Here is a 27,432-nt window from a genome sequence, read left to right on the forward strand (position 1 = left end):
TGAGAGCACACACACACCCGCCAGGTAAAGCACAGCATCCACAGCTCCCAATTCCCTCCTGGACACATGAAAGCTCCGTTACACTTGGAATAATTGAAACGCAGAGAACTAAATCTGTTAACCTTGTGGTATTATTGGTTTTCCTGTGCTAAATTTACTACAGCTGACTGGCTTAGCTGAAACATTGCTGCATTTGATGCGTGTAACCTTGAGCTTATCTGCAGGCTACGTCTCTGTAACTTGGGCTTCTGTACTGAGGTTAACATAGACGCTATAATCAGAGAAGTGTCCCTGGCTGGTACACCACACAGTTTCTGGGTCATTCCTCAGCCCTCTGAGAGGGCCTCATCCACACGAGCAACAGAGGGAGACAGAGTGAGAGGGTGGGAGTGAGAGAGAGGGAAAGGTATTTATAGAAAAATGGGGCTTCGCAGTACCTTTTCTCGCAAAGAACCATTTCAGGACCAAGTGAGTGTGTCCCAGTTTTGTGATCATCGCTCAGCCACAGGGTTTGGGCTGAGGCTGGACTGCCTTACCCAGGATGGAGAGCCCGACTTTCAGGCGCTCTCCCCTCTCCTCCGGCCTCCCTCTGCTCAGCTCCAGACTGCTGGTTTTCTGATTGAGAACAGGGGGAGGCACTGGCCTATGTAACGTACGGATGTGACCTTATAGGTGTGCTTGATTTGCTTAGCTTGGGTAGAGGCTTTTGGATACAGTGAGTTCAGGTGAGGAGCAGCACGAGGGTGTCCTACGACACTCTTTGGCTGCATCGACCCCCGGGGCCGGGGGGCGAAGATAGGCTGGCTGGAACTTGCCCTGCCGCAAGCCGGGCAAGGATGAGGCGTTTCCTTAGCAGAAAGGGCCGCTTCTCCCTGCGCCAAAGCAAGTCTGGGACCCGGAGTGCTTCCAAAGATTTCTGTAAGTGTCTTTGTTTGAAATAATTATTTTTCCATGATGTTCCTGAACTGCTTCGTCTGCTGGAGGTAAGATAAGGAGGGAAGCTAAAAGGAGCCAGAGCTTAGATGAGTATCTGGGTCGCAAGCTGGAGAGAATAGGACAGAAAGAAGTCTTGACTGTGCTGCTTGTATTCTGGTAGGGTGAAAAGATTATGATTCACGGCTCCATTTCGGTGATTTCCCAGTCTATTTTTAGATCAATAATCAGTTACAGTTTGATGTTTCTTTTCAGTCTGACACCAAGTTCTGTGACTCTTTGAGTCCTCGACTTTGAGATATGTTTTATTTTCTCACCCACATCTGAACATTAGGTCCTGTGCTCCAGTAAGATCTGATTTCTTGTTTTTTTTTTGCATGGAAGCGAATCTGAAATTTCTGCATTTCTTTACAAAATCTTGTACAGACTTTTTTCTTTTTCACTTCTCATGCATTTTTTTTGTGAGTTTTATTTCTTGTCTCAAATTTTGTCTTTTTCCGTCTGTTTCCATCTTTCTACCTCTGATCAGTTTCAAAAAGGAAAAAAAAATGGTTTGGTGCTGCTGATGGTTTGATGGAGGACTGCAGTTTTATACCGTTTCCTACAAGTATTGCCTATTGCATTTATATGTTTTTCTTACCAGTTTTGCACCTTGTGATAATTGTGTCATTTGACAAAATCACTGATTGAGGCGGTGCTGTCTTGATTTTAGACAAAAATGTTTTGTTAAATTACTCATTTCAGGTATTTGCTGCTGTTATTCTCATGATTCTGGCACAAATATAAACTCGATTTATTGAACTGTAGTCTGCCATATTTATAAGTAACCCTAACATAAACAACGCAAAGTACAAAAGGGCAGGGCAAAGAAATGAGAGTTAAAAAAAATAAAAATAATTATTGTGATAAAATATAATAATAATAAAGACAAAGATTTCCAGTGTATCCAGTTTTCGAACAAAAAATAATGATAAACTGCTTTAATCAATATATATATATTGTCCTACATCTATATTTGATGTATCCAGATGGCTGAGTGGAGATGAAGTCAAGTGAGTCTGTTGGGACACTGTTTGCAGCAGTAGAATGAGGCCAGTGACCAAGGGAAGGCCAGCGGTTCAACATATGGGCCACACACCAACCTCCGTCAGTCTATTTATTTTTATCCTGTTACTGTGATTCGGTCAAATACAATTTTTAAAAATAAATGTACCTAGATATTGGTCATTTTCACATAACATCTGTGGCTTGACATTTTGTGGCTTCATTAAATAGACCAGTGTACCTGCTGCTACAGTTATCCAGCTCCATCACTTAGATGCCCTATTTAAACCAATGGACCATTCGACCTCCATTTTACACCTCACAGCCCTCTCATACATAACCCGCAAGCAGTAAAGCAGACGTGGTGGTAGATTTCACCTTCTCATTAAAGAGCGCTAGCTCCTTTATTGAATTGTGAACTGATTTAGTAACTTGGCTGCCCTTTCACGCTTAGCCTGTGCTTTGGCAGTGTATTAATGTCTTCATAGAAACATGCCATCTATCTATCTGTGTGTGTCATCCAGTCCTCGGCCTCCCAGCCACCAACCAGAACTGGCCGGAGGCGTTTGGCTTCCGCTTGGGAGGCACTGGGCCCAGCTACATCCTGTCAGTGGTGGAGGGCAGCAGTGCCTATCTGGCTGGCCTGCAGCCTGGGGACCAAGTGGTGGACATTGAGGGCCAGGATGTGACCAACCTCAGCACGCCGGCGCTAATTGCACTCGCTCAGACCCTCAAGACAGTGCCACCCAGCATTGGGGTGGTGTCACGGATCGAACAGGTCAGCTGGTGGATAAAAACGGTAAAACGCACCCACTCAGCTCTACAATGATGAAAACAGCTCTGCCCTCCCTTTTTTTTTTCTCCCCCTCCTCAGATTGACATCACCCCAGGCCCAGATGGCCGTTTTGGCTTCACCATTGTGGGAGACAGCCCGCTGATGGTTGACGACTGCATGCCCACCGGTCCGGCCGGTCGCAGTGGCCTCAAGGCCGGGGACTACGTCATGGAGGTCAACGGCATCCCAGTGAAGCATCATGAAACTGCAGCGACCATGATCAAAGCGGCTCAGGGTCGACCTCTGCGTCTGGGCGTACTCAGTATGGCTCGTCGGCCCAAGCGGCTCAGCAGCAGCATGAGGGTGCTGTCACAGAGCGGTGACAGCATCAGGGAGAGTCGTGCACACAAGGCCATGGAGTTCAATAAAAAGGTGAGTGTGAAATTATTTATTTCTCAAAGTAATTTTGATCTATTTTTATCGGGGGTTTTTAAATCACATTTTTTATATTGATGTCTGTGCATCAGGTGGAGGAAGTACTAGGAGAGGAGCCAGATGTGAAGGAACAGCTGTTCGAGGTGCTGAAGCAGTACGCTGCTGAGAGGGATGTGGAGAATCTGGCCGAGGCCCTGCCCGACATTCTGTTCACAGAGGAGCATCAGCAGCTGATTGACAGTGTCAGGTAGCCAATCATTCGCTCACATACGCATTCAGAGGCACACTTACAGGTAATGATCGTCTGAGCACATAAGTGAATGCTTGTTGAGTCTGCAAGGTCAACTGCAGTGATCAACCAGTGTTATAGTCCTTTCGTGTCGTGATTAAAGAAGCTTTCTCAGATACGAGAGAGCTTCTTAAAACTGTTTATTCGCTCCTTCCTCCCAGACTTAAACAGATTTCTCTGCCATACCAATCAGGGGAGACTCACTGTGCAACAAAACTCTGCTGCAGTCATGACTTTACATCTGATTTCATTGCAATCAGAGCAATGCATTTATGTTTTAGCCAATGCAGGGCAGTTTTCAGTCTAAAATCTTAAAGGGTGTGTAAAATTTAGAGTTGCATTACGTCCCGTCGTGTATTGTTGGCACGTAACTGAGATGTTTATTTTGAGGGAGGTTTAATGACCAAACAACTGAAACGCCTCTGGGCTTTGTTAGTTTTGTTTGGAATGCACTTTTTTTTTTTTTTTTACAAGAGTAGTGCTAAAACTTTTAGTAAATAACCGAATATTTGCCACTCGGGGATAAAACACAACAAGCACAGTTTATTAACAGCCATGTGACAAATACCAAGTAATCCATATTGTGTGTCTGAATAAATGATCAACCTTTTTTGAAACATAAAAATGCCCATGAACTGTCAATCAAACTAAATCCAGAGGCATTCAATTACACATCCATATTTGATTCTTGTTTGCTTACTGAGAAAATCAATAGTCAAAAAAAGCTGTTTTTGAAATTTCTTGTGCACTGGGGGCCTCGTACTCTATTGTCATATAAACTGTTCAGATGTAGGGTTTACTGCACAGTGTAGGCTTACCTAACAATAGGAGCAGAGTTAGGGAGCAGAGTTAGGGAGCAAAAACACATTAATTACCCTATGAAATCAATATTTTAGAGCCCCCTTCTGTGGAACATTTTACTTTGAACTGTGTGAGCGTACATCAAGAGCACACGTGAATACGATTTTGATCTAATATCAGGCACTGACTGCTGCCCTTGGGTGGTAGGTTATGGTTATAAACTCCCCGCCGAATATTGCATTTCTTCCTCCTCAGCATTGATCAGAAAATCAAATCCCCAGACACAATACCGCTGCACACACAGTTCCCCTCTATCTCTCTCTCTCTCTATCTTTTCCGTTTACTTTTTTCTCAGTTGGTGTCTTTGTTTCCCATTTCTCTCTTGTCAGCTGTGATGCACTCTTTGATACACGCACCAATTTGTTTCGTGGATCACATCACTGGATGCTCTTTATTCCCTCCTCTGCATGCAGCTCTCAGCTGCTACAGCCAGTTTGCTGCTGGTGGTCGAGATATGCACACATGCAAACACAGAGAAACATGCAGATGCTTAATCTCCACGCACACGGCGCTGTTTCTAACATACACGTGCACACAGTCGATGCATTGAAGTTCCATGCTGGAGGAAATTATGAACTGCTGCCTCAGGTGAGTACTGAGAAACCGAGTGGCATGGTTCATTTTCTGATTCCCTTACCGAAGTTGCATGTAACCGGTCCTCAAGTTTGCTGTCAAAGCGTTCCTTGGTGTCTGTCAAACGTGGCAATTTATGATTGGTCATTAAGGAAGCTGTCGTGCTGTTGAAGCATTTTACAACAGCAGACTTGTTACAATCAATTACATTGAGTTTTTCTCCATGGCTCATGTCTTTGGTGAGTAAGCTATTCTCCCTGCAGCTAAAAAACAAAGCTGTTGTCCAGCCTTCGCAGTTTCCTCTGATCACAGCCATCTGTACTACAGCTTTGAAAGCACTCTTCCCTTCTTAGAAAGCTGACTGTAAAAATGCTTTGTAATGTTTGTTTTGCACAGGAGTCCCATTAATTATGCATTAGCTGTACCCACGGAGGACTGAGCTGTTTTGCTCACCTTTAGACTGTGAGAAAGTACTGCAACTCTTCTAATGAGAGACGGAGTCGTACCTTAGAAAAATCAACTCTATCTTTAGATAACTGCAGTTACCCATAATTCCATACTGGTGGTGTTTAGTTCAGGTGCGTTGTGGCCTTGACAGGATTTTATGTTTTTGCTCATTGTGTTGTTTCTCTGCCTACAATGTTGTCATTATCAGCACTGTTTATAGTTTTGCTTTACATTTTCTTTTATACGGTATTATTGACTTTGTATTCTCAAGGAAAGTCATATTTTTATATTCTACATTTAGAATAGCCCTGAATGTATTTAGCAGAATCTTGGGATAATCTGCTTCAGGAATATTGCAGAGTTGTGCTGCCAGTTTGTCCACGAGCTTTGCCTCAAAGCGGTGTTCGTATAAAAGATTTCTGCTGACAATGAGATCTCTCCGGCATCTGGGGAAATGTTTAACGTAGACGTACTCTGGCATTCTTGGGGCTGATGATATATTTAATAATCATGATTCAAGGCTGCTTTTTTTTAGTTTAGGAATAGCAGTGTGGCCTGATGGTCCGTCGGTCCTCTGATTGTAGTTATTTCCTGACTTTTGATTTAGCGCCACTAGCAGGTCAACCTTTTACTTATCTTGAGAAATATCTCAACAACTACTTAACAAATTTACATACATTTTGGTACAAAACCTCCATGGTGCCCACATAATGAATCCAAATGGTTGGCGATCCTTGTACTTTTCCTCTTGTGCCACCATGAGGTTTACATTGCAAATATCTTGACAACCATTTGATGGATTTTAATAAAATTTGGTGCTCACATTCATGTTCCCCTCAGGATGAATTGTTGTATATTCAACTTTTTATAAGTGACATTCACATCAACTTTAGCTGTATTTTAAGTTTGGTTCTAATTAGCGTGCGCTAGCATGCTAACATGCTAAATTAAGATGGGAAACATGGTGAAAATTAAACACACTAAAGATCAGGATGTTAGCATTGTCATTGTGAGCACGTTGCCAATGGTAACATTAACATTTAGTTCAAAGCACGGCTGTACCCAAGTGCAGCCTCATGTAGCTGTTAGCTGTGTCAAGACAGAGTTAGTGCCAGTCTAAATATGTTGATATTGATTTCTGGTTTTGCCTGATTGAATATATACTGGTTGTCCTATCGCATCTAATCACAGTGATCTGAACAGATGTGTGCAGAGCGTTGCAGCAGAAACGCAAGCCACTGACGAAGAAATTAAGAAAAACAGACAACAACGCATCACATGAGATGATTTGTGTGCTTTATCCGGAGCTGGGTGCCAGTGTTGCTGTTTTGGATGTGGAGAATTGATGTGCCTGCCCCCTGAAACTGGATCTCTCTCTTTTATTTACTCGCTATCTCCTCCTCCTCCTCCTCCTTCTTCTGCCGCCTAGGCTGTCAGTCTCTTTACCTCAATCACTGTCACTTCCTGTGACAGCCGCGCACTCACGCGTGCATACGCAAACAAATGGGAAAACTCTCCACCCACCCTATCTCGCTCTGATAATTAGAAGTCTTGTATCAGAGGACGGGGGGAGGGTGTGTGTGTGTGTGTGTGTGTGTGTGTGTGTGTGTGTGTGTGTGTGTGTGTGTGTGTGTGTGTGTGTGTACACGTAACAGCTTTTGAAGTTACTTCTTCTGTACGTCTTGTAAGACCTGAACAACTTGGCCACGCTCTGTTCAATCTGCCTCTGTCCCCTCGCCGATTTGTTTCACCCTCCTACTGGATGTGTTCTATTTTTAAGCAGCCTACTTCTTTTAATAAATTCTCTCTTTGTTTCCTGACGCACTTGCCGGTGTCATTTCTTAAACGGCAATAAGGCCCAAGGGTCAGCAAGTGCTTAAATGCTTTAAAGTTATGGAAAAGATTGTACATGAGGAGAGTCTTTAGAGACAGTCTCGGAACACCTATTAGCTCGTTTGTGCATGTGGTTTCTGTTTTGTTGTGATGATTCACTGAAATTATAGAGACCTCAAGGCCTTTGTCTCATACTGTATCTGGATATAGACTTCAAAGATGGGAATTAATTAGACTGATTCCCAACCCAGGATTAAAGATGCAGTATAGTTGTTTTGTCATTTTCTTTGGTGTTTGAACACCATAATGTTTCTGTTTTATGAATTGTTATTGGTGGAAGGTGTCAGTAGATACTTGGATAGTTGTTAACATTTACGTAGAAATGAGAAATATGAGCGCTGCAAGTGAACACAACTCGCGCAAACACAACTCTCAAAAGTACCTGCACATTTCACATTACTATTTAGTGCACACATGTAGCCATTGTGCTGACCTGCCTATTCAATTCCACTGGGGCTCTCCTCTCTCCTCCACTTCTCTCCTCTCTCCCTCCTCACTTACTCCTCTGTTCATCTCATTCTTTCCTTCCTCCACCGAGGGAAGACAAGATTTGTCACTCACTACCTTTTACCGCCGAATGATGGACAACTCAATGATAAGGATTATTCTTTAACCGTGACTAAGAAGACTACCCTGTGTTTACCCTGGCCCTTTGTCTCTTTGGTACCTGAGGAAGAAGGGGATAAAAGATGGGAACGCATAAAGTGTGCTGCCCCAAACATGAAGTTGGAGAACAGCTGATGCTGCTGCCTGAGGATGTTTTGGAGGTGTGGAGGGATGTAAACCACAGCCACTCTTGTAGTTTGCTCCCTCCCTCGCGCTCATTTTCTCTCTTACTTAAACTGGCTGCTCTCTGAGCCTGCAGCAAGTGCTTTTGAGATCCAGGACACCTTCCTATTTCTCATCTTTCTCTTCTTTGTCCTTTGTCCGGGAGAGTTGTTTGTTCAAACTAGATGGGGACTCACCGAGATAGAAAGGAGGCATTTGCATTGCTTAAGTGAGCTCAGGCACTTCCTCAAAGCCCCGAAGAGCCATGGGAAGGGATAGGAGCCTTTCCAGACACTTTCGGTATGGCACTTTTCTTTTGATCTCAGCAGCGTTCACTGTGCTTTGTATTGTTTGTGCTGAATTGTATTTGAAGTTGCTGAAGCATGATTGTGCAACTGCTTTCTGTGTTTTTTTTTTATTAAGGTTTGTATTGATGATAATTTTACACTTTGTTTGCATGTGAAAACATGAAAATCTATACTGCCTATAAATTTTATTCCATCATGCAAAACATTCCTAGAAAGCCACTGTATTTTATCAAAACTCGTCTCAGAACTACTACTGATGCTTTTTATTTATTTAGATGGTTGTAGCTTTTTAAATCCACTCTGTAATTTTATCCCTCCGTGTCTCAAGTTGTGCTTCGTGTTTGCAAATTCATACTTGGCCCAGCTGTCAAATTGGCTAATCAGAAGTGGGTCTGATAATAATGGTTCTTGCAATGAGTTTTCCAGCTGATTGCAGTTGTCATTCATCCCTCTGTGCATCATGTCCTTGATCCACCCCTCCTTCAGACCTAATTATAGACTCCTCTCGCCCTCCTTATAATTGAGGGCGTCCCAAGGCCTACATCCAACTTCACTGGAGGAAAGCTGTGAAGTTTCTTTTCACATGTTTTTGTCAGGTTACAAGATTTTACAGGTGAAATTTTCTTCGACTGTTGTCAGACCATGACAGCAGAGTTTCAAGAAGCTGGTTGTTGCTGGTTGTTGCAGGTGATGGCAACAATATAAATCAGTAGTTGTTAGGATGATATAGACCCAGAGACTGTATTAAAAACAACATACATGGCCTCATTGTGTTTTGTTTCGTTTTCCCTATCTGCCGTTTGTCCAAGCAACCATGGTGACGTTTTTGGGGAAAGTTGTGTGGCCTACATAGACTGTAAGCACAGACTACACAGCTTATTCCCAATAGTTACATGACCCTGGCCTAGAAAGAGCTCCTGTTCTCTCTTTTTTTACTCTCACTGTCAGATTGTACCGCTAATGTCTCCATATCTTCCTCTGCTTTCTCTGCTATTCTTCTGTATTCAATTCATCTACTCCTACTGCATGTCTGTCTTTCACTTACACTGTACTTCTGACTCTTTCTCTCTCTGTCAGTCACTCTGGCTTCCTACTGGCTAGGGTTATTGACTACTTTCTGTTATTCAATGTTGTTCGTTACGTCTGTAGCTAAATCATTATCGTTCTCCTCTTGCTATACAAAACTTGCCCTCAATAAAGCAGTATAAAGCAGCCTGGTGTCAAAGATAAGCACACCTCAGCCCTGCGGGGAACTGTTGACTTACTGCACAAATACACCATGCCCTTAATCACTGTCACCTGCATACACTATCCCCCTTGGTTTATCATTTATAAGAATGTTTCGGCTATAAGCACATGAAATTGTACCTTTGAAAGAGATTGTCATTTCATTGATGACAATATTGAGCAGTGACCAGGGTTGTCCCAGAAAACTCACACTACACACTATTGGTTGGACCAACACAAAACATTTTCCAACAATTTGTCCGTCTTTAGCAAAGAAAGGCTGCACACTTTTTTTCATTTGAGTGTTTTTTCACATGCACCAAACTCACTACATTTTTTTCTCATTGTGCAATAGTAGACACATCAATTTTGTATTAATGTGTATTAACAGGACTAAGATTTTCCACATCAAAAGAGATTAAATTGTATTACTGTGTTACCTCAGATTAAATATAAGTGGGCCCATGATTGAGCCTTGGGGAACACCATACATAGTATTATAACTGTTTTTGACATGAAAAAGTCATTATATCACTCTACACTGTAGATAGTTGTTGAAACAATGTGCGTACCACCGCAGAGTCCAGTTTTCCATGCTTTCTCAAGATGCAATTGAGAATTCTGAATTAATTTCTTAACTCGAAGAAACACGAAAAATATTATCAGTATACAATCACTGATCATTCAAATGAGGGCTGTTCCTGCTGTGTGATATTTTAATCCATTTTAACATAATCAAATTAGGGCAAATGTTGCCCAGTGATTACAGAGTTGGTCATTACCCTTTTGAAGATAGCTGAGATTAGTAATGATATGGATTAAATCTTGATTTACTGGGATCATGAGCATCTAGTTTGTGCTTTTTAAAAGAAGAAATTTAATTACAACATTTTTAATGGTGGAATTGATTACATTATTTGACTTTTTTGTGACATTATCTGATCTTGTCCAGCGCTGTAAAGCCACGACAAACATTTGGTTCTAATCATGTGGCAAAACATACACGCTGTGACTCGCTGTGACACGTTTAGTTCAGGATTCCCATTATGTACAGTAATTGGGATGTGTGCGTATAACTCCACAGGATGGTAGACCAAGAAATTGTCAAAGGGACAAACTGTTCTGTTGCTGCAGACCTATTGATTTTATATTGTTTGGGAACAATTAAGATTGCAATATACTGCTGCAAATACATTGCAAGTGTGTTGTGCTAAAATAGGGTCCAGAGGCCAAAATCTGCCGTGTCATATTTATACTCTTTTTATCATCAGTTGCAGGTGATAACTGGTAAGGAATCTAAATAATTGTATTGATGAAGTGTAAGATCATTACCAGGGCAATGAACAATGTGTTTCGTAAGACTCTCATGGGACTAACGTTACAGAGACTGTATTGAATTTATTATCTTTATGTATGATGAGCCCCAGATGTTGGGAGTGGTTTAAATGACCTGACTCCATGTCCTGATTTATAAAGGTTACAGTCTCAGATTTGTTTGTTATACCCATACACAGACTGGATATTGATACAGTCAAGTTTTTATTGGATCAGTTTGAGGTGTCTGGCTGACCTTTACCGAGTCCGAATTTTGTCTTTGTAAGAAATCTCCATACGCGAAATATGTGTTCGCTTCGCTCAACTTTGCATTCTAAGATATTAGTTTGCAGGCAGCTCATCTTATGTGTCATTTTTGATTCATATCCAATAGTTGCTGCATGTTTTTAGGAAACTACCAAATTTAGAATCATTTAATCCTCGCCTCCTAACAATGTTTCCAAATGTACCTGTAAAGTCACTGTGACAGCTTTAAAAACTAAACTGCACCCCGGCGCCTTATTCTCAACAGTGGCATTCAAATATGGAGTTGTGCTGTGTATATCAAGGCGCACTGGAACTGGTGCACTCTGAAAAACTAAAGCACTCTTTTCTTCTCTGCACAGTGGAAGTACCCAGGAGATTCATGTTGAACACAGAGAAATAGAGAAAGTTGTGTTGAGGATCGAGGCAGTATCATTTTGTAGGTGGGATCGGGAGGAAGATATGCAAAAGAGAAAAAGGACAACTTAGGCGTGTGTGTGTGTGTGTGTGTGTGTGTGTGTGTGTGTGTGTGTGTGTGTGTGTGTGTGTGTGTGTGTGAGAGAGAGAGAGAGAGAGAGAGAGAGAGAGAGCTTAAGCACCCTATATTTAAAGAAAAAAACACCCTAAAAGACTTTTCAAAACAGTTACTGGCAATGCTTCTTCTGTTTCTGGGTCATCTCCGTTAGTTTGTTAAGTATTTTTCTTGTTCTTACAGATAATTGGCCAAATATAAACCACATGCAGCAGACAGCGTAACTACAAGGGTGTTTAATGGGAGCAGACATTTCAAGCAGTTTAAAACATCAGTGGTAAATCTTAGGTTTGAGTGTTAGGTCCTCACAAACAGACAGAAAAGGCTTCTATCTTCCTTGTGTGCTGATGTTGAATCGTCTTACAGGTAGAAATCTGTCATAGAAGGGAGCAATAATATTTTGTACGCTGAGCCTCAAAGAGAGTGTGCATCTAAAATATAAGACAATTCTCACTAATTCTATTTCTCTCTTGACTTCTTTTGACTTGACACTAATTTTTCATCTACATGAATGCAGCCCTCACAACAGACTAGGTTATTGTAGGTGCACTACACTCATAATAACACTTTGGAACACACTAAATATTACAAACAAAAATGAAAGAGTATGCTGGGTTTTTCCTTTAAGAAGACGAAACATTGGGGGTTGGTAATGGGAGGGGGAAATAACTCTAGTAAAGGGGGAGTGGAGTGGAGTGCTTTCTCCCAGAGGTGTCTCTGGCACTGAGCTTCCTCCTTTTTTGTATTATTAGCTGTGAGCTGTCACTGATACTGAACATTCTTACCTGCAGCTGCTAACGTGACAGGATCACACAACAAAGCTCATCCCTCATCTCTTTCATTCTCTCGCACACATGCAAACCCTTGCAAAAGCACACACTTAATGTTGGACCAATCCCTTCTACCTGCCTCTACCCTCCCAGGAGACGATATGGACTGAACTATTTTCGAACCAATTAAGTGGATCCTGCTGCTGGAATAATACAAAATCAGAACAAGAATCCCTGTTGTTTTTTTTTTGGCTACTTTGGACGACGGATGCTTTGACAGATCATGTCAAAGACACTAAAGTTTTGGGGGATTTGGGCTGAAATGTTGCTTTGCTGTGATTTTGTTTTCTTGTATATGATATTGTAGAAATCGCTTTTCACTGATCACAGGAGAGAAACTGCACAGGAAATCTCTCCACCTCTGCTTTCCTATTGAGCTTTGCTGGTCAATCTGAGGTTGTGTCTGATTCCACAATGTTTGCCAGGATCTTCATTCCCAAGAAGCACCGGGAGCGTTTTGACGAGGTGGTTTCCCAGAGCCTGATGAGCCGGCTCAAGGGGCGGAGCTTCAGTGACCCCAGCCGTAATCGCCTCCGCCGTAGTCGAAGCGAGGATCACCCCGAACGCCTCCTTGTTTCCACCCGCGCTAGCTCAGTGCCACGCACCCACGCAGAGGAAGGAGTGGCCCCCCCTGCCAGAGGCATGCGCAAGACCACCTCTCTCATAGCCGGCCACTCCAGTGGCACCACCACCAACTGCAGGTCTGTGTTATGCAACAGTGATCTGTAATTTTTAAATTAGTTTGAGGCAAAGAGAGGGAGGAGCACAGGTCACACATATCTGCAGAAAAGAAGAGATTTTGATTTGACAGCATTTTGTCTGCTCGTCCTTTATCTGTCTCTGAGACCTTCAGTGGTGAAGCCAATGGGAAACATAAATCTATTTAGACAGTCACGCCTGTTCTCCTGCTCTCTTCTTCTGCTCTGACGTTGTTTCTTTTCATGAATTGATGTCGGCTGCTTCTCTGCTTACATGTTAAAGTCCTGAATACATTTATCATGGAAATATATTCAAAATACACATAAACAACTTGATTATAAACATCCTATCACCATCTCCTGAAGTTATACAAGTAAAGGGCCCAAAAAACTACTAATCTCTGCTATTCCTCTGGTTTATGAAAATATTGTACAGCTCCCTGGGGATACGCTGTCCATATTTAAGTAAGCTTGTTCATGCAGGATGCGAATTTAAAATAGTCTGCTCAATATGAAAATCTATTGGAGAGCCCTGTTTAGACTCAGTTTCCTTCAGAATGAGCAGTAGAACCTTTCAGTTAGGTCTGTTTGATGATCACGGTTATAAAACTGTTCAATGAGCTGTGATCAATGAATTCTACCTCATTTAGTTGAGTACAATTTGCGTTTCAATTACGTTTTTTGGTCTTTTCATGGCTGTTTTTAATCACAATCCATATCTTACTTTATTGTGGCACATTATAAACATGCTCATAATTATACATTAACCATGTTAGTTTTGGAATTATTTGTGATAGTGTATTTTTGAAGGCCTGCTTTTCTTTTACATTAGAGAGCTTCTGGTTTTCAATCATTAATTAAAGTCTAAACTTGTCTCTTTAGGACAGTGAGAGTGTGCAAGGGCAACATGAGTTTTGGCTTCACTCTTAGGGGACATGCTCCAGTGTGGATTGACTCTGTGATCCCCGGTAAGTTAAGTACATGTTCAGTTTTTACACTGCAATAAAAGTTAACAGAACTCAATAATATCTTTATAGAAATTAAGTCTTCCTTTAATGGGGCAATGGTCAAATCAGAATCTCTTTCTGTCACTTATTCTCTGCTCTGCAGGGAGCCCTGCAGACAAGGCCAGTCTGAAACCAGGAGACCGCATCCTGTTTCTCAATGGACTGGACATGAGGTTGAACTCCCACCCACATTACATTTGCAAATATTCATGTTTGTACTCAAGCTCTACGTAAAACTATGCAGTGTCTAAACTAAATTGCCCAAAAAGAAACAGAAACTAGATGGAAAAGAGATTTCCAGTAAAAATAAATATGTTAATATGGTTCCGCTGTTGAAAACTTTTTGTTGTTTGTTGAGCTCACAGTTAATGAAGCAAGTAAAAGTGTCATTTCACATGAATGAGCACAGTGAGTACATCATAGAAATTTAGTTTTTGGGATGTAGCTTGGATGTAGACCAAATAACCAGCATAAGTACCCACTGCTAAAAAGCTTACCTGCAAAATGTATCTGCTTATGTCACCTTGCATACAATGTGTCTGCCTGTAGGACCTCCTCCCATGAAAAGGTGGTGTCCATGCTGCAGGGAAGCGGTGCCATGCCCACCCTGGTAGTGGAGGATGGTCCGCCTACTTTCTCCCTGTCAGAGCAGGACCTTGTGGGGAGCGGCGTTCCCACAGAGCGTGCTCGCTCTCCTATGTTCAGCTCCCTACAGTGGGTAGCTGAGATTCTGCCTCCCAGTATCAGGGTTCAGGGTCGCACCTTTGGACAACAGCTGGAGCACCTGCTGACCATCCAGGAGAGGTACACCATCTGCAAGGCTTTGGAGAACTTCTTCCAGCACAGGTGGGCAAGGGGCAAGGAGAGGAGAAGGAGGGAGTGCATGGGTGGAGTCAGAAGATGAATGTGCAGTGATAAAAAAAATTTTATTGAAAAGAATAAATTAGTGTTGTTGTATTTTGTTGAGATTTGGGGCAAATGAAGGTGCTATAAAGTGGCTTTACATATTACATTGAAAAAAAGAAGGGCACTTAGAGAGTGCAGATTTCCACTAAGGCCTATAGTCCACTCTTCAATGATTGCAAATCTGCAAGTGCAACCACTATATATGTGTGGATATATTTCTGAAACTATTGAAATGATATGCTTGTGCCCAGCTGAAGCTTCACATCTCAGCTATTGCACTGGTTCCAGTTCGGCCATATGAAACCTGTGTCCCTGAGTGCTCAATAACGACTGCTTGCTGTGTTAAGTTGGGCAAGTACATGTGTATCCCAGAGGATTACTGGTGCCTGTGAATGTGGATTGTGATATGGAGTCACTGTATTTCTAAACTTGCATTGTTTTGTCTTTTTTAAAGTTTTCTACCATAGCAGGTATGATATTTAGTAGGCCTAATGCTCTTTCTCACAATGTTAATAAAATTGAAAAATGACTTGTGGATCAAAATTTAATGGGTCCTTCATTGGCCCATTCTACACTCTTCCACCACACTTCATGGAAATGGGGCCAGTAGATTTTCTGTAATCCTCCTAACAGACAAACAAACTGTAACCAAAAAAGAACCTCCTGTACTGTAGACAGTGCAGTTAAATATTGCTGTAGGGTGCTTTGTCCGCAGTTTTGTTTTTAATGTTTTATTCCTTGTATCTGTAGTATTTTTTTTTTTTTTTTACTTAAGTTACTGATTTCTTGTTTTATATGTACTTTATTTATATCTTCCATGTTCTGGTGTTACTTAGGTAAAGATAATTTTTCACTCTGGGAAAAGAAATTTGACCCAGACAATTTCCCGCAATTTATGTTCTGTTCTTGTAGAGGTACAATATAAACACCTTAAAATCAGCTCATTAGGTATGCACCGGTCACAGTTGGTACTTGTGATTGAGGGAACAAATTGTCTCCTATGAGAAAAGAAATACACAAATCAAAACTTTTTTATTCAGAAAAAAAAAAAGAAAGAATTCTGTGAATAAATTTATGAACACAGGTTTTTGTTTCATCACCTGTATACATGGTTGGTCATACACCCAAGCTCCACTTTGCTTTTACGACTAATTCCTGTGACTTTTGATTGGACAACCAGGCGGTCTCTGTCATCTTACCTGTGTTTCCATGGCAACAGGAATGTTGACACTCTGATCGTGGATGTGTTCCCGGTGCTGGATACTCCAGCCAAACAGATGATCTGGCAGTTCGTTTACCAGCTGCTGACGTACGAAGAGCAGGAACACTGCCAGAGCAAGATTTCACGTTTTCTTGGATACAAAGCACCAGGTGTGTGCTCACACTTGTTCTTCAGCATTCTCTGACATTTGTTTGTATGTGACGTTTGAGGCCTGTGTGTTGAATGAAAATGGGTTTGTGCATGAGATGGACTCTGAATGCCACAGATGATTGTGGGGATCTAAATTTAAATTCCCGGCTCACTGAAATACAATCAGCTCGGGTGCTGCAGCCCTTCACACTCCTTGTGCCTCTTCCTCTGCACTGCTAGTATGTGTGTGTCTTCCAGTTCCACCACCACCACCACCACCACCACCTCCCCCTCCTCCGGAGCCTGAGGTTGTCCCTGAGCCCCACCGCCGTAGCAGCTCCATGAGGGTGACAGGGACCACGTACAGGAGCAGTGTGAGGGGACGTAGCTCTGATGACCTGGTCATCGGCACACACTTGGGCATGGGTACTGAGCTTCATTACTTCCGTCGTCGTCGTCGTCGCCATCACTAGCAGCCGTAACATGTCGACCACAACAGCTCCCCTTGACTTCTTTTACCATTAACACACCACATTTTTTGTTGAGATTGTGAACACAGTCCAGTTAGATGTTCTGTAATAACTCACTTTTGCTTCCAGTTACCAACTTCTTTTACATTACTGGTGTGGCTGACAAAGAACATACTTATTTATACATTGAATTATAGTTAACGCATTCTCGTGTAGCCAAAATTGCTTGGCCTAATACTAGATTAAATCCAGTACGCCTCGCTGCTGATCTAAGGCCAGACTCTACTAACCAAACCTACACCCTAAATACCATGGCAAACGAAAATATGGTCCAGTCAGCTAACTCAGCTACCCAAGTTGTGCTTAAGTTTAGTTTAATTCTAATGGGTGTGTTCCCACAGGCCTTCGTACAGAGACAGTACTGGAGACAGGGATGAGGTTGGCTCCAGGAGAGAGACAGTCAGGAGATGGTACCTCTCTCCCTGAGACCCCCAACAATCTCACCAATGTATGTATCCAGGTCTGTTTTCAAGATAAAATATCATAGTAGAATTCATCATTATTCACAGATTTAGGAGAAAAACTCTCACTTCATTTTATTTTATTTTATTTTTATGTTTCCACCACACTAGCTGTCAGCCGTGTATGCTGAACTGGAGAACATGTATTCAACCAAGAGGTCCAAGTCCTTGAAGAGTCGCCCTCCTCCTGCCCCTGAGAGTTTACTGGATCTGGAACCTCCTTCACGCACAGCATCTCCTACAATACATGCTAACACAGGTAGCTTAAAGTATACATTTACACTAAATTCATAGCACCTCGGATTAAACATAAGTAATGCACTTTAAAAAAAAAAAACCTATCTGATCTATTGTGTGCATCGATGAGTGGATGTGTTTTTTTTTAGTGGAATTGTATGAGGGAAGGAGGATAACGAAATGTTTAAAAAAAAAAAATGCTGCAGAGCGAGAATCATAAAGGTCAAAGTCAGAAATGGATTAGTTACCATTTCTGACTCAACCGATTTGAGTTTTGAAGCAACCCTCTATTTTCTGTCTCAAACAGTGACCTATATAAGAATATGGTGATGGTGGAAGTGGAACTAGAAAACACACCATTAAAGACACCCCTCAATCAAAAGTCTGTTTTCTTTTATGGACAGTAATATACCCTTGGATTGGATTTGTATGAGCAAAAGACCTGATCACACTTAACTGAGTCATTTAACGTCAGACTGGAAACTCTTGTGTTTGTTATGTTTCTTCATAGACCTCTGGGTGTCAGTAGAGAGACATTTCTATCAAGTACTGCACCTAAAATGATTATGTAGCTAAGATTTAGTTATCATTATATAACTATATACGTATCTCCTTATCCTCTCAGGTAGCCGTAAAGGCCACCCATCCCACGCCTTCTTGCCAGATCCCCTCCCCAGTCCCCCTCCATCACAGTTCTACCCATCAGGGTTGACGAGCCAGACCAGTGGGGAGTCCAACCCTTACATCAGCCTGGACAGCCCCCCTCCTTCTCCTCCAGAGCCCCCTGACTACCCATCTAGTCCCCCCACCCACCGCAGCGGCAAGCGGCGTTACACCTTCTCCAAACCGCCTCGTTCAGAAGACACAGACCGCTTTCTGGACGCCTTGAGTGAGCAGCTGGGACAGAGGGTGGCCATCGTCGATGACTTCTTGACTCCTGAAAATGACTATGAGGAGGTAAAGTCACATCAACACTGCACTTTGAAAAAAAAGGATTCAGTGATATGAAATAGCTCTGCATCATCAGCTAATAACTTTGTAATAGATAAATGTTATTCCTGTAGCAACAGGAAACCTTCAGCACTGAAACAATTAGATTTCAAACAGCCTGTTAACACATTTGTGACCATAAACATTGCACATTACGAACATTTTAATGTAGAAGTTGCTTTTTTTTTTTGGTGTACACATCACAAAAAATACCTTTTAATTACTTTTTTTTTTTTTTAAGCGTCATGAATATTGTGTATAGAAGAAATTGTAACTTGTTCTGAGTCGAAGGAAGGTTCCGGTCATCCTACATACACACAGAGAGGAGTCAAAGTGAACTTCTCATTGTGTTGTTTCTCTTGAAACTTCCCATGATTCCATAGGTTCTGGTGATTGTAGGTCAATTCCACATGGTGCACTGACTCCCTCTTGTGCACTAATGTAAGCCCCGTGTCCAAATGTGAAATAGGACACAGCCATTTGACACACATACTCATACAGAAGGGGTACAGGACATACTGTACTTTCCTGTAAAATGAGCAAATACAACTTCACATTTAGAATGAAATTACAATAAAACTTCACATTTACAAGACATTTGGGTTCAAAAGCAAATATTTTGTGTAAAATTGCAAAAAGCAAAGGATGTCACTCCAAAAGATACAACAGATTTTCGTTGACCTGCAGAGTTTGTTTCCCTGATTGATTGATTGATTGATTGTTTTGAGGTTCATCATTTCAACCTCAAACAATCCCCCCTCGAAATTCAAAGCGCCATTAAAACCAGCTGTGAGTCCCAATATTTATTAATAGCTTGAACACACTGGCTATGACAACAACTGTAAGACATTTTGTTTCATACACAATGTATCACTCACTCCTGTTACCCACTTTTAATATTCAAAGTCTTTATGGAATAATCTGGGTTACAGAGGGAATACTCATCTCACTAGTAAACCTGTACTTAAACCTGTGTTTTAAAGAGTTTGCAAAGGATTGCCTTTTAACGGTTAGTACGGCTTTGGCAGTGAAATATATTCATGTGTTTCTGCAGAACTTTGCACACCTACGAGTATTTTAAGCATCAAGAGTTTGGATTAGAATTCAAGTTTAAAAAAAACTCCTATTGTTGCCATTTAAAAAAAAAAAGTAAACATATTTTTAACCACCTCATATAGCTTGACATGTTTACCAAAAGAATTTCACAAGTTCCAATTTGACATTAAAGGTCTAATTAAGTGTAATTGGTGTTAATGCCAGGATATTGTGCAGATGGGTTTTCCAGATGACGATGATGAGGATAATGAAGACGATTTGGGGGTGGACGAGGATGAAAACGGAGGATTTGTGGCTCCAGAGCTCAGCAGCCCGAGTGACGTTCAAAGCAGCAGCGGTGAAGAGAATGCCTCCTCCCTCACCTACTCCTCTTCCTCTGATCACATTCCCCCGCCCCCCATGACGCCTCCCCCGCCCCCACCCGTTCAGTTCAATGACCCGCCTCCTCCCCCTCCAGCACCTGCTCAGACTCAACCTCAGCAGCAACAACTTATCTATACTCCCGAACACTCCCCAAGAGCATACGTGCCCATCCGCCGGAAGTCTGGCCCTCCTCCGCCCCCTCCTCCCCGCAGTAATCCACCACCTAAACGCCACTCCTTGCATAAAGTTGTCCCTTCGAGGGAAGACCTTCAGGTCCATGCTACCATACAAGAGCTAAAAGTCTACCAAGAACAACAAGCCTACCAGGAAAGACAAGCCTATGAGGAGCAGCAAGCGTACAAGGAGAGGCAGGTGTATGAAGAGCAGAAAGCCTATGAAGAACAACAACTTTTCCAAGAGCAGCAGGCCTATCAGGAGAAACTTTTCAAAGAGAGACAGTCTTATGAGGAGCAGAAAGCATATGAGGATCAAAAAGCCTTTGAAGAGCAACAAATATACCAAGAGCAGCAAGCCTACCAAGAAAGACAAGCGTACGAGCAGCGTCAAGCCTACCAGGAACAAAAAGCATATGAGCAGCGTCAAGCCTACAAGGAACAGAAAGCATTTGAGGAGCTTCAAGCTTACCAGGAACAAAAGGCCTTTGAGGAGCGTAAAGCTTATGAGGAGCAAAAAGCTTTCGAGGAACGTCAAGCCTACGAGGAGCAGCAGCAAGTGTATCAAGAGCAACAGTTGCAGCAGATCTACCAGAGCCACCACTCGATGCCTGCCCAGCCAACACAGCAGAAAGCCCATTCGCCTCTGCCTGTCCAACAGCTACACCAGTCCTTACCGCCACTCCCTTCTCCGGACTCCGCCCATCCCAGCGCTAACCACCCTCTTTATATGATGCGCCAAGCACAGCAGCAGCAGACCCAGCAGAGTCATCATCACCGACGTCTGTCTCGTTCAGCTCCTCCTCCTCACCAACCATCACCCCAACCAACAGTCCACCCCAACCAACAAGGTCAGTATACTGAGGCCATCTATCAAAGTCATCAGGGCACAAGAACCCAACCCCACCACTCCTCAGCAGAGATGCTCCACCAGATGCACCAAGCCCCAGCGCATCATTCCTCTGCTGAGATGCTCCACCAGTTGCAGCAAACCCAAGCCCACCACTCATCCGCCGAGGTGCTCCAGCAGATGCAGCAAGCCAGTTCCCACTACTCTTCATCAGAAATGCTGAACCAAATGCACAAATCCAAGGCCCATCATTCTTCAACAGAGCTGCTGAACCAGGCGGCCCAAATGCAGCCTCACCACTCCTCAACTGAACTTCTCCATCAAGCTCAACAGATGCATCGGGGTCAACCCCACCATTCGTCCACTGAGCTCCTCCTGCAGATACACAAACCCCAGGCCCACCACTCCTCTACAGAGCTTCTCCATCAAGCCCATCAGATGCACCAACCCAAGCCCCATCACTCCTCCACAGAGCTTCTGCATCAATCCCCGCAAGAGCCCGCCTCCCTCCCAGTTCAGCTGACCCGGGACAGCCACTCCCATCAGAGCCGGAGAAGTCTTAAAGGTCATCATCAAACTGAGGTGTCACTGCAGGGGAGACACCAAGAGCAGCAGATGCACCAAACCCATCACCCCCAGCCCACCAAACCCTCTCCCCAGAGACCCCACTCTATCCAGCACACCCACCAACACTCGGGCACCCCCCAGATCCACCATATCCACCACATGACCCCGCAGCCTCCTCCTCAGGACTACCAGCACCAGATTCACGTCATCCATCCTCCCCAGCAGCCACACAGGCCCCAGCCGCTCCTCTCCACATTTCAGCCCCTCCAGCCGCACCAGCCCACCCACTCCATCTTCCAGCCCCTGCCCCAGCACCACCAGTCCCAGCACCAAGTCCAGTCCTCCACCCAAACCGCCCGTCCGCAGTCGCAGCCCTCACATCACCTGCTGCAGTCTCAGCACCAGTCACAATCCCAGTCCCACCACAAACAGTCCCACAACCAGGGCCAGCCCCAGTCCCTCCCACACTCTCTCTCGGATCCCACGGAGCATATTGAACCCCCTCCACCTCCACCCCTGCCCCCACCCTGCTCCCCTCCACCATTGCCAAGAGGCCGTTTCACCAGAATGGACTCCAACCACATGAGCGTGAAGAGGCTGCGCTGGGAGCAGGTGGAAAACTCAGAGGGGACTATATGGGGACAGGTGAGTTGTGTGAGGTTAGGACAAAGGCTTTTAAAAAAAAAAAAAAAATGCAACAGACTTCACATTTTGAATTCTAAGTTAAAAATGTTTTTTTGTTTTTTTAACTATAGAATCCAGACATTTAGTTTTCACATTTTTGCATGTCTTCGGTAGTTGGGAGCAAATTCTGACTATGAAAAACTGCATGACATGGTGAAGTATCTGGATCTGGAGCTGCACTTTGGGACACAGAAGGGCTCCAGTGAGTACATGTGTATGTCAGAATTGTACATGTACAAGTGTACTGACATCTGTATGAATATCTGCAAATGGAAGCACAGATAAAGACCATAAACTATTGTGTTAAGAATTATAGATTAATCTGAGAGTAAGACCTATTTATGCAGTATATGGCAGATACTTAATTTGGTTGATTTGACAGAAACATTTACATCATAAAATTTTTGAACATCATATCCAGATTCTTTGATAAATTCATCTTTGATGTGTAAATTATTTAATCATTGAATGTATTTCAACCCTGAACTCATTGTTTTGGACTGTAATTTTAGGATTTCAGTTTAACTCCCTGTCGTACTCCTCTTAATTTGCTTTTAAGAAATCAATTGAAAATATATACTAAATGTGTTTCTCCCTTTGTTTGCCCAGCCTCTTACACGTACCTCCATATAATTTGACATTCAAAACTGATTGAATTTTTAGTGCCTGCTCCAGAACCATCCTTCCAACTAGAAACCTTCAAGAAGAAAGATGTTATAGAAATTCTGTCCCATAAGAAGGCTTACAATGCCTGTAAGTAAGATTTCTTATTGTTGCTGCATGTGTTTGTTGCCATATATATATATATATATAGTATTCCTTCTTTGAAATATTATAAAAAATTAAAATGTCAAGATGAAAATTATATCAATAAAGAGCTATTTTTCTCTGATATCCTTCATTTATAGGCTCGCTTTTGTTTCAGAATGAAGCATTTTTCTTTTTTCTTTGTGGTGTTCAACCTCTAGCCATCCTGATAGCCCACCTGAAGCTGTCTCCTGGGGAGCTCCGTCAGATATTGTTGAACATGGTCACAGATAGGCTGGAGCCAGCTCACATCAAACAGCTGTTGCTGTACGCCCCTGATGCAGAGGAGGTAAAAAAATATGACGCGTACAGACAGGACCCCAGCAAACTCAGCGAGCCGGACCAGTTTGTGTTGCAGGTATAGTTTTTTTTTCACATGAATACGAATCCTTCTTTGTGTGATCTTACACCTTGTCCTATTGTATTGAGTTTATTGTATTTTGCGTATTTGCCTGTTCATCAGATGTTATCAGTACCGGAGTACAAGACACGTCTGCAGAGCCTCCTCTTCAAGTGTTCTCTTCAGGAGAAGACAGAGGAGCTGAGGGGAGCGTACGACTGCATCTACAAGGCCTCTATGGAGCTGAAGACCAGCAAGAAGCTGGCTAAGATACTAGAGGTAACCTGCTGTTCTGAAAAATGATTAAAAATGAAAATGTTATTTACGGTTCATTTTAATATATTATAATGATGGTGTTGAAGTGTTTTCTTTCACAACTCTCTGTCATACTGAGACACTTGGACAGAAAAAACATCAATCACCTGCACTGTGGGAGAGGTTTTTCGTAATCGCATTTGAGGAACAGAGAATTATGTTTTTTCCATGAATTAGAACTGGGCACAGTTTACCAGATCTTCATTTTTTTTTTTTGCGTTTTTGACTTTGATTGCCGAAGAAGAAGTTTAAAGATGAATTACTGCTAAGGTAGTGATGTAGTTCTGCGTATTGCATTTTATCTTCCTTTAGTTTGTGTTGGCAATGGGAAACTATTTGAATAACAGCCAGCCTAAAACCAACAAGACTACAGGCTTCAAGATCAACTTCCTTACAGAGGTACGTCATACAATAGATAGATAGATATTTAAACATATGACCAGATGTTTGTGTATTTCAATGAAATCTTTGTTTTCTGTCTCATCGTATTATGCTTATGCATTGAAAAACTCCACTGTGTCCTCGACAGCTGAGCACAACTAAAACAGTGGATGGGAAGTCCACATTTCTGCATATTCTGGTCAAGTCATTGTGTCAACACTTTCCTGATGTGTTGGATTTTTCCAAAGATCTTACCATGGTTCCTCTTGCAGCAAAAGGTAGGTAGATACATTTGACTTTTGCCCCTTAAAAAATGTCATATTTATTTTTGACATTATTTATCCTTTTCCTCTTACCTCTGCTTCCTCTCTCTCTCTCTCTCTCTCTCTCTCTCTCTCTCTCTCTCTCTCCCTCTCACACACACACACACCTGTCTTTTAGTCAATCAGAGGACTATTACGTCAGACCTGAATGACCTTCATACAACCATCCAGGACATTCGCTCAGCCTGTCAGAAGATGCAGGCGACGGCTGAGGACCGTTTTGCTGTCGTCATGAGTGTATCCTTCAAACAAAAAGTAGCCAAATAGCAGAACAGAGCACAGAGAAATACGATGTAGCAGATGAGGTGAAACGTCTGTTGTCCCTTGACTTTAAGGTTTGCAGAACTTTCTGGAAAATACTCATCCAGCAATCCAGTCTCTGGACTCTCTGCAGCAGAGAGCCATGGAAGAGTATAGCAAAACTGCCACTTACTTCGGAGAGGACAGCAAGGCCACCAACACTGAGGCCTTCTTTGGCATCTTTTCAGATTTCATGACCAAGTTTGAGGTGAGCAAGTAAGATCCAGCCCTTCCTTAGCCAAATGATACCTCCTCTCACATGTACAGTCAAGTCTATCTGCATTTCAAGTCTATCTGCCAACATGATTTTTTTTTTCTTTCTCTGCTCCTTGTGATGTGTAATCTAATTAACTGCAGATAAACTGATGACTACCTCATTGTTTGCTACATTTTCTGCTCTGCCTCTGTTTTGTTTTTATGAATGCCCTTGCAGTTTGTTAAGTAATGAGCACAACCAGCTTTAGGTCAAAAAGAGAAAACTATCTGCTGGAGTACTGTGCTAATAATGAGCTACATCATGTACACCAGCAAGATCATACTGTTAGATACCGAGATGATAGTCAGTATCTGGTAGCATGACGCAGCCTGCCAGGCCCTTGAGTCTGGATGGTTTTTTTTTCTGCAGAAGCCAAGTCTGATTAAAGAGAGCAGGATTCACAAACATACTTCCTTGTTTTGTAAAGTAAATGGACTTAAAATTAAAGGCATCTGTGTTTTGCTTGAAATCAGTTGTAATGATTCATCAATCAGAAAAGAAATTTTATCAACTGAAGTTTTTAATGTTCTTTCTAATCATTCTTAAAATAATGGCAATTTCGGCCAAGGTATAAAATGTAAATACCCAAACCTAAAAAACAACACTGAATCTAAAATATACCATTAATATAAATATACACAGCAAAAAAGTATTATTCACAAACTGGAGTAATGAAAAAGAAGAAATATCCTCAAAACCTTTTGGTTTGTTTACCACAGAGAGCTCTTGGTGACAAGCAAGCTGCAGAAAACCCGAAGAGCCCCCGGAGTCCACGAGTGGCCTCCCCGCTGGCCTGGTAACACACATCCACCATCGGAGATGACCCCATACAGCAGTTCATACAGTATATACACATGTACACAGGCACAAACAATGTAACATGTTCAAACACAACCACGCAACTCAGTGTACAATATTAAGAAAAAAACAAAGTTTTTTTTGGAAGAAGGACAAACTTTGGAATAAAATATTCAAGTCTTTTGCATCCACGATGGATAATTTAGCTTTATACCAGTGTTGTACTATATATATATCTTCTTGTATTGAAGGCTAAAATGGTTAAGACCAGTCAGCAGAACACAACCATGTTTGACTGTCAAGATTATGTATCTCTACTGTTTGAATGATAGTTAATCAGTAACATCCTGTAGTTTAAGTTATATTTCTCTTAAGACCGAATTTAGGTCATTGAACACCTGCGTAGGGCGCTATGACAATTACAAAATAATATCTTTTGTGACATATCCACAAATAAGACATAGATTTAAACGTTTTATCCTGAAATAGATATTCACATAAACTTGGTGGTTCAGAAGAAACCCTAAAAGCAGTTTCCGATTAGTTTACATGTTCTTTACTTTTGTAAGGCACCCACCACACTGAATGTAACATAAATTATTTACTAAGGATCACTTAAATACTTAATGACATCAGCTGTCCTGATGACAGGTTGTGTTTCATTTACTGCATTGTATCTATGCCTCAATGTCAGCGGAGTTTTCCAAATTGGTACCATGCCACTTGTAGCCCTATTATCTTTTTTTTTTTTTTTTTTAAGCCATTTACTCTTGTATGAAACTTTTAATCCAACTTTTATATACGAGACATTGTCAGTGCGAGTTAGTACTTACTGTTTGTTTTTATAAAAGAAAAAAATACCTGTTTTAGTTATTTTTATTTTTATTTTTTAAAGTTGGCTCCAGTCAGTAAGACACTAATAACAGACTGCAGGAACGTGATGATGTGGACCTTACAGCGGGCACTGTGCAATACCTGAATGTTTAGCTGTCTTCCACTGTTAGGTGTTAAAAGTGTAAATGTGATATATTGTGTGTGTGTGGACTATGCAGAATAATATAATATAAAGAAAGCATATGCTACAGTTTATGAAGCACTTTGTTACTTTAATATATTACCCACGTATTTCTCTTGAATGTGTTGTATGGATTGATCGTAGTGTTATACCACTCAGAAGCAGACAACAGCGTCATTGGGTTTAGAGTAGCAGATGCAGCATTTTACATAATTTTCAAACAACTAATAATGCAGCATACCAGCTTCTCAGATATGCTGTGTACAAACTAAGGCTTTAAGTGATATTTTTTAAATTATAAGTCAAATTATCATGGTAAGAGTAATGTTCTGCAGCCTGATAGTGTACTGTAAGTTATTTTTTTCCTGCTTAAATTACAGAATATAAACCTCTAAAGCATTGCTTCCCATTCAAGGCCTATAAAGTGTTAAGTCTGTATTTTTTATTGTAACCTAATTCTGACAAATATAAAGAGTTGTATGAGATCCACGTTTGCCTGAAAATTTTTTTATTTTAAGCCTTCTGATGAAA

The 27,432-nt window shown here is 41.9% G+C and overlaps 1 protein-coding gene across 5 annotated transcripts; it reads left to right on the forward strand.

Moving 5' to 3' along the window:
- Positions 1-462: 462 nt before the first annotated feature.
- On the forward strand, positions 463-27,386 carry grid2ipa (glutamate receptor, ionotropic, delta 2 (Grid2) interacting protein, a). Of its 5 annotated transcripts, none has more exons than XM_069713429.1 (23): positions 463-918; positions 2,502-2,755; positions 2,852-3,184; positions 3,280-3,434; positions 12,919-13,194; positions 14,074-14,159; positions 14,302-14,371; positions 14,748-15,044; positions 16,324-16,475; positions 16,714-16,881; positions 17,327-17,445; positions 17,558-17,705; positions 18,309-18,640; positions 19,934-22,327; positions 22,481-22,568; positions 23,030-23,119; positions 23,335-23,531; positions 23,637-23,792; positions 24,141-24,227; positions 24,358-24,487; positions 24,651-24,769; positions 24,876-25,040; positions 25,808-27,386. In XM_069713429.1, exons 1-23 carry the CDS (start codon positions 837-839, stop codon positions 25,886-25,888), a joined length of 5,979 nt encoding a protein of 1,992 aa, XP_069569530.1. In that variant the 5' UTR covers positions 463-836; the 3' UTR covers positions 25,889-27,386. The 5 variants fall into 5 exon arrangements, with proteins under 5 accessions (XP_069569530.1, XP_069569532.1, XP_069569531.1 ...); XM_069713431.1 differs by having other exon boundaries at positions 19,946-22,327; XM_069713430.1 differs by having other exon boundaries at positions 17,327-17,433.
- Positions 27,387-27,432: the final 46 nt, after the last annotated feature.

Source organism: Brachyistius frenatus, unplaced genomic scaffold, assembly GCF_029030835.1.
Source record: "Brachyistius frenatus isolate BFR_SWC_R1_liver_20210118 unplaced genomic scaffold, ASM2903083v1 Contig_119, whole genome shotgun sequence".
NCBI classification, from domain to species: Eukaryota; Metazoa; Chordata; class Actinopteri; family Embiotocidae; genus Brachyistius; species Brachyistius frenatus.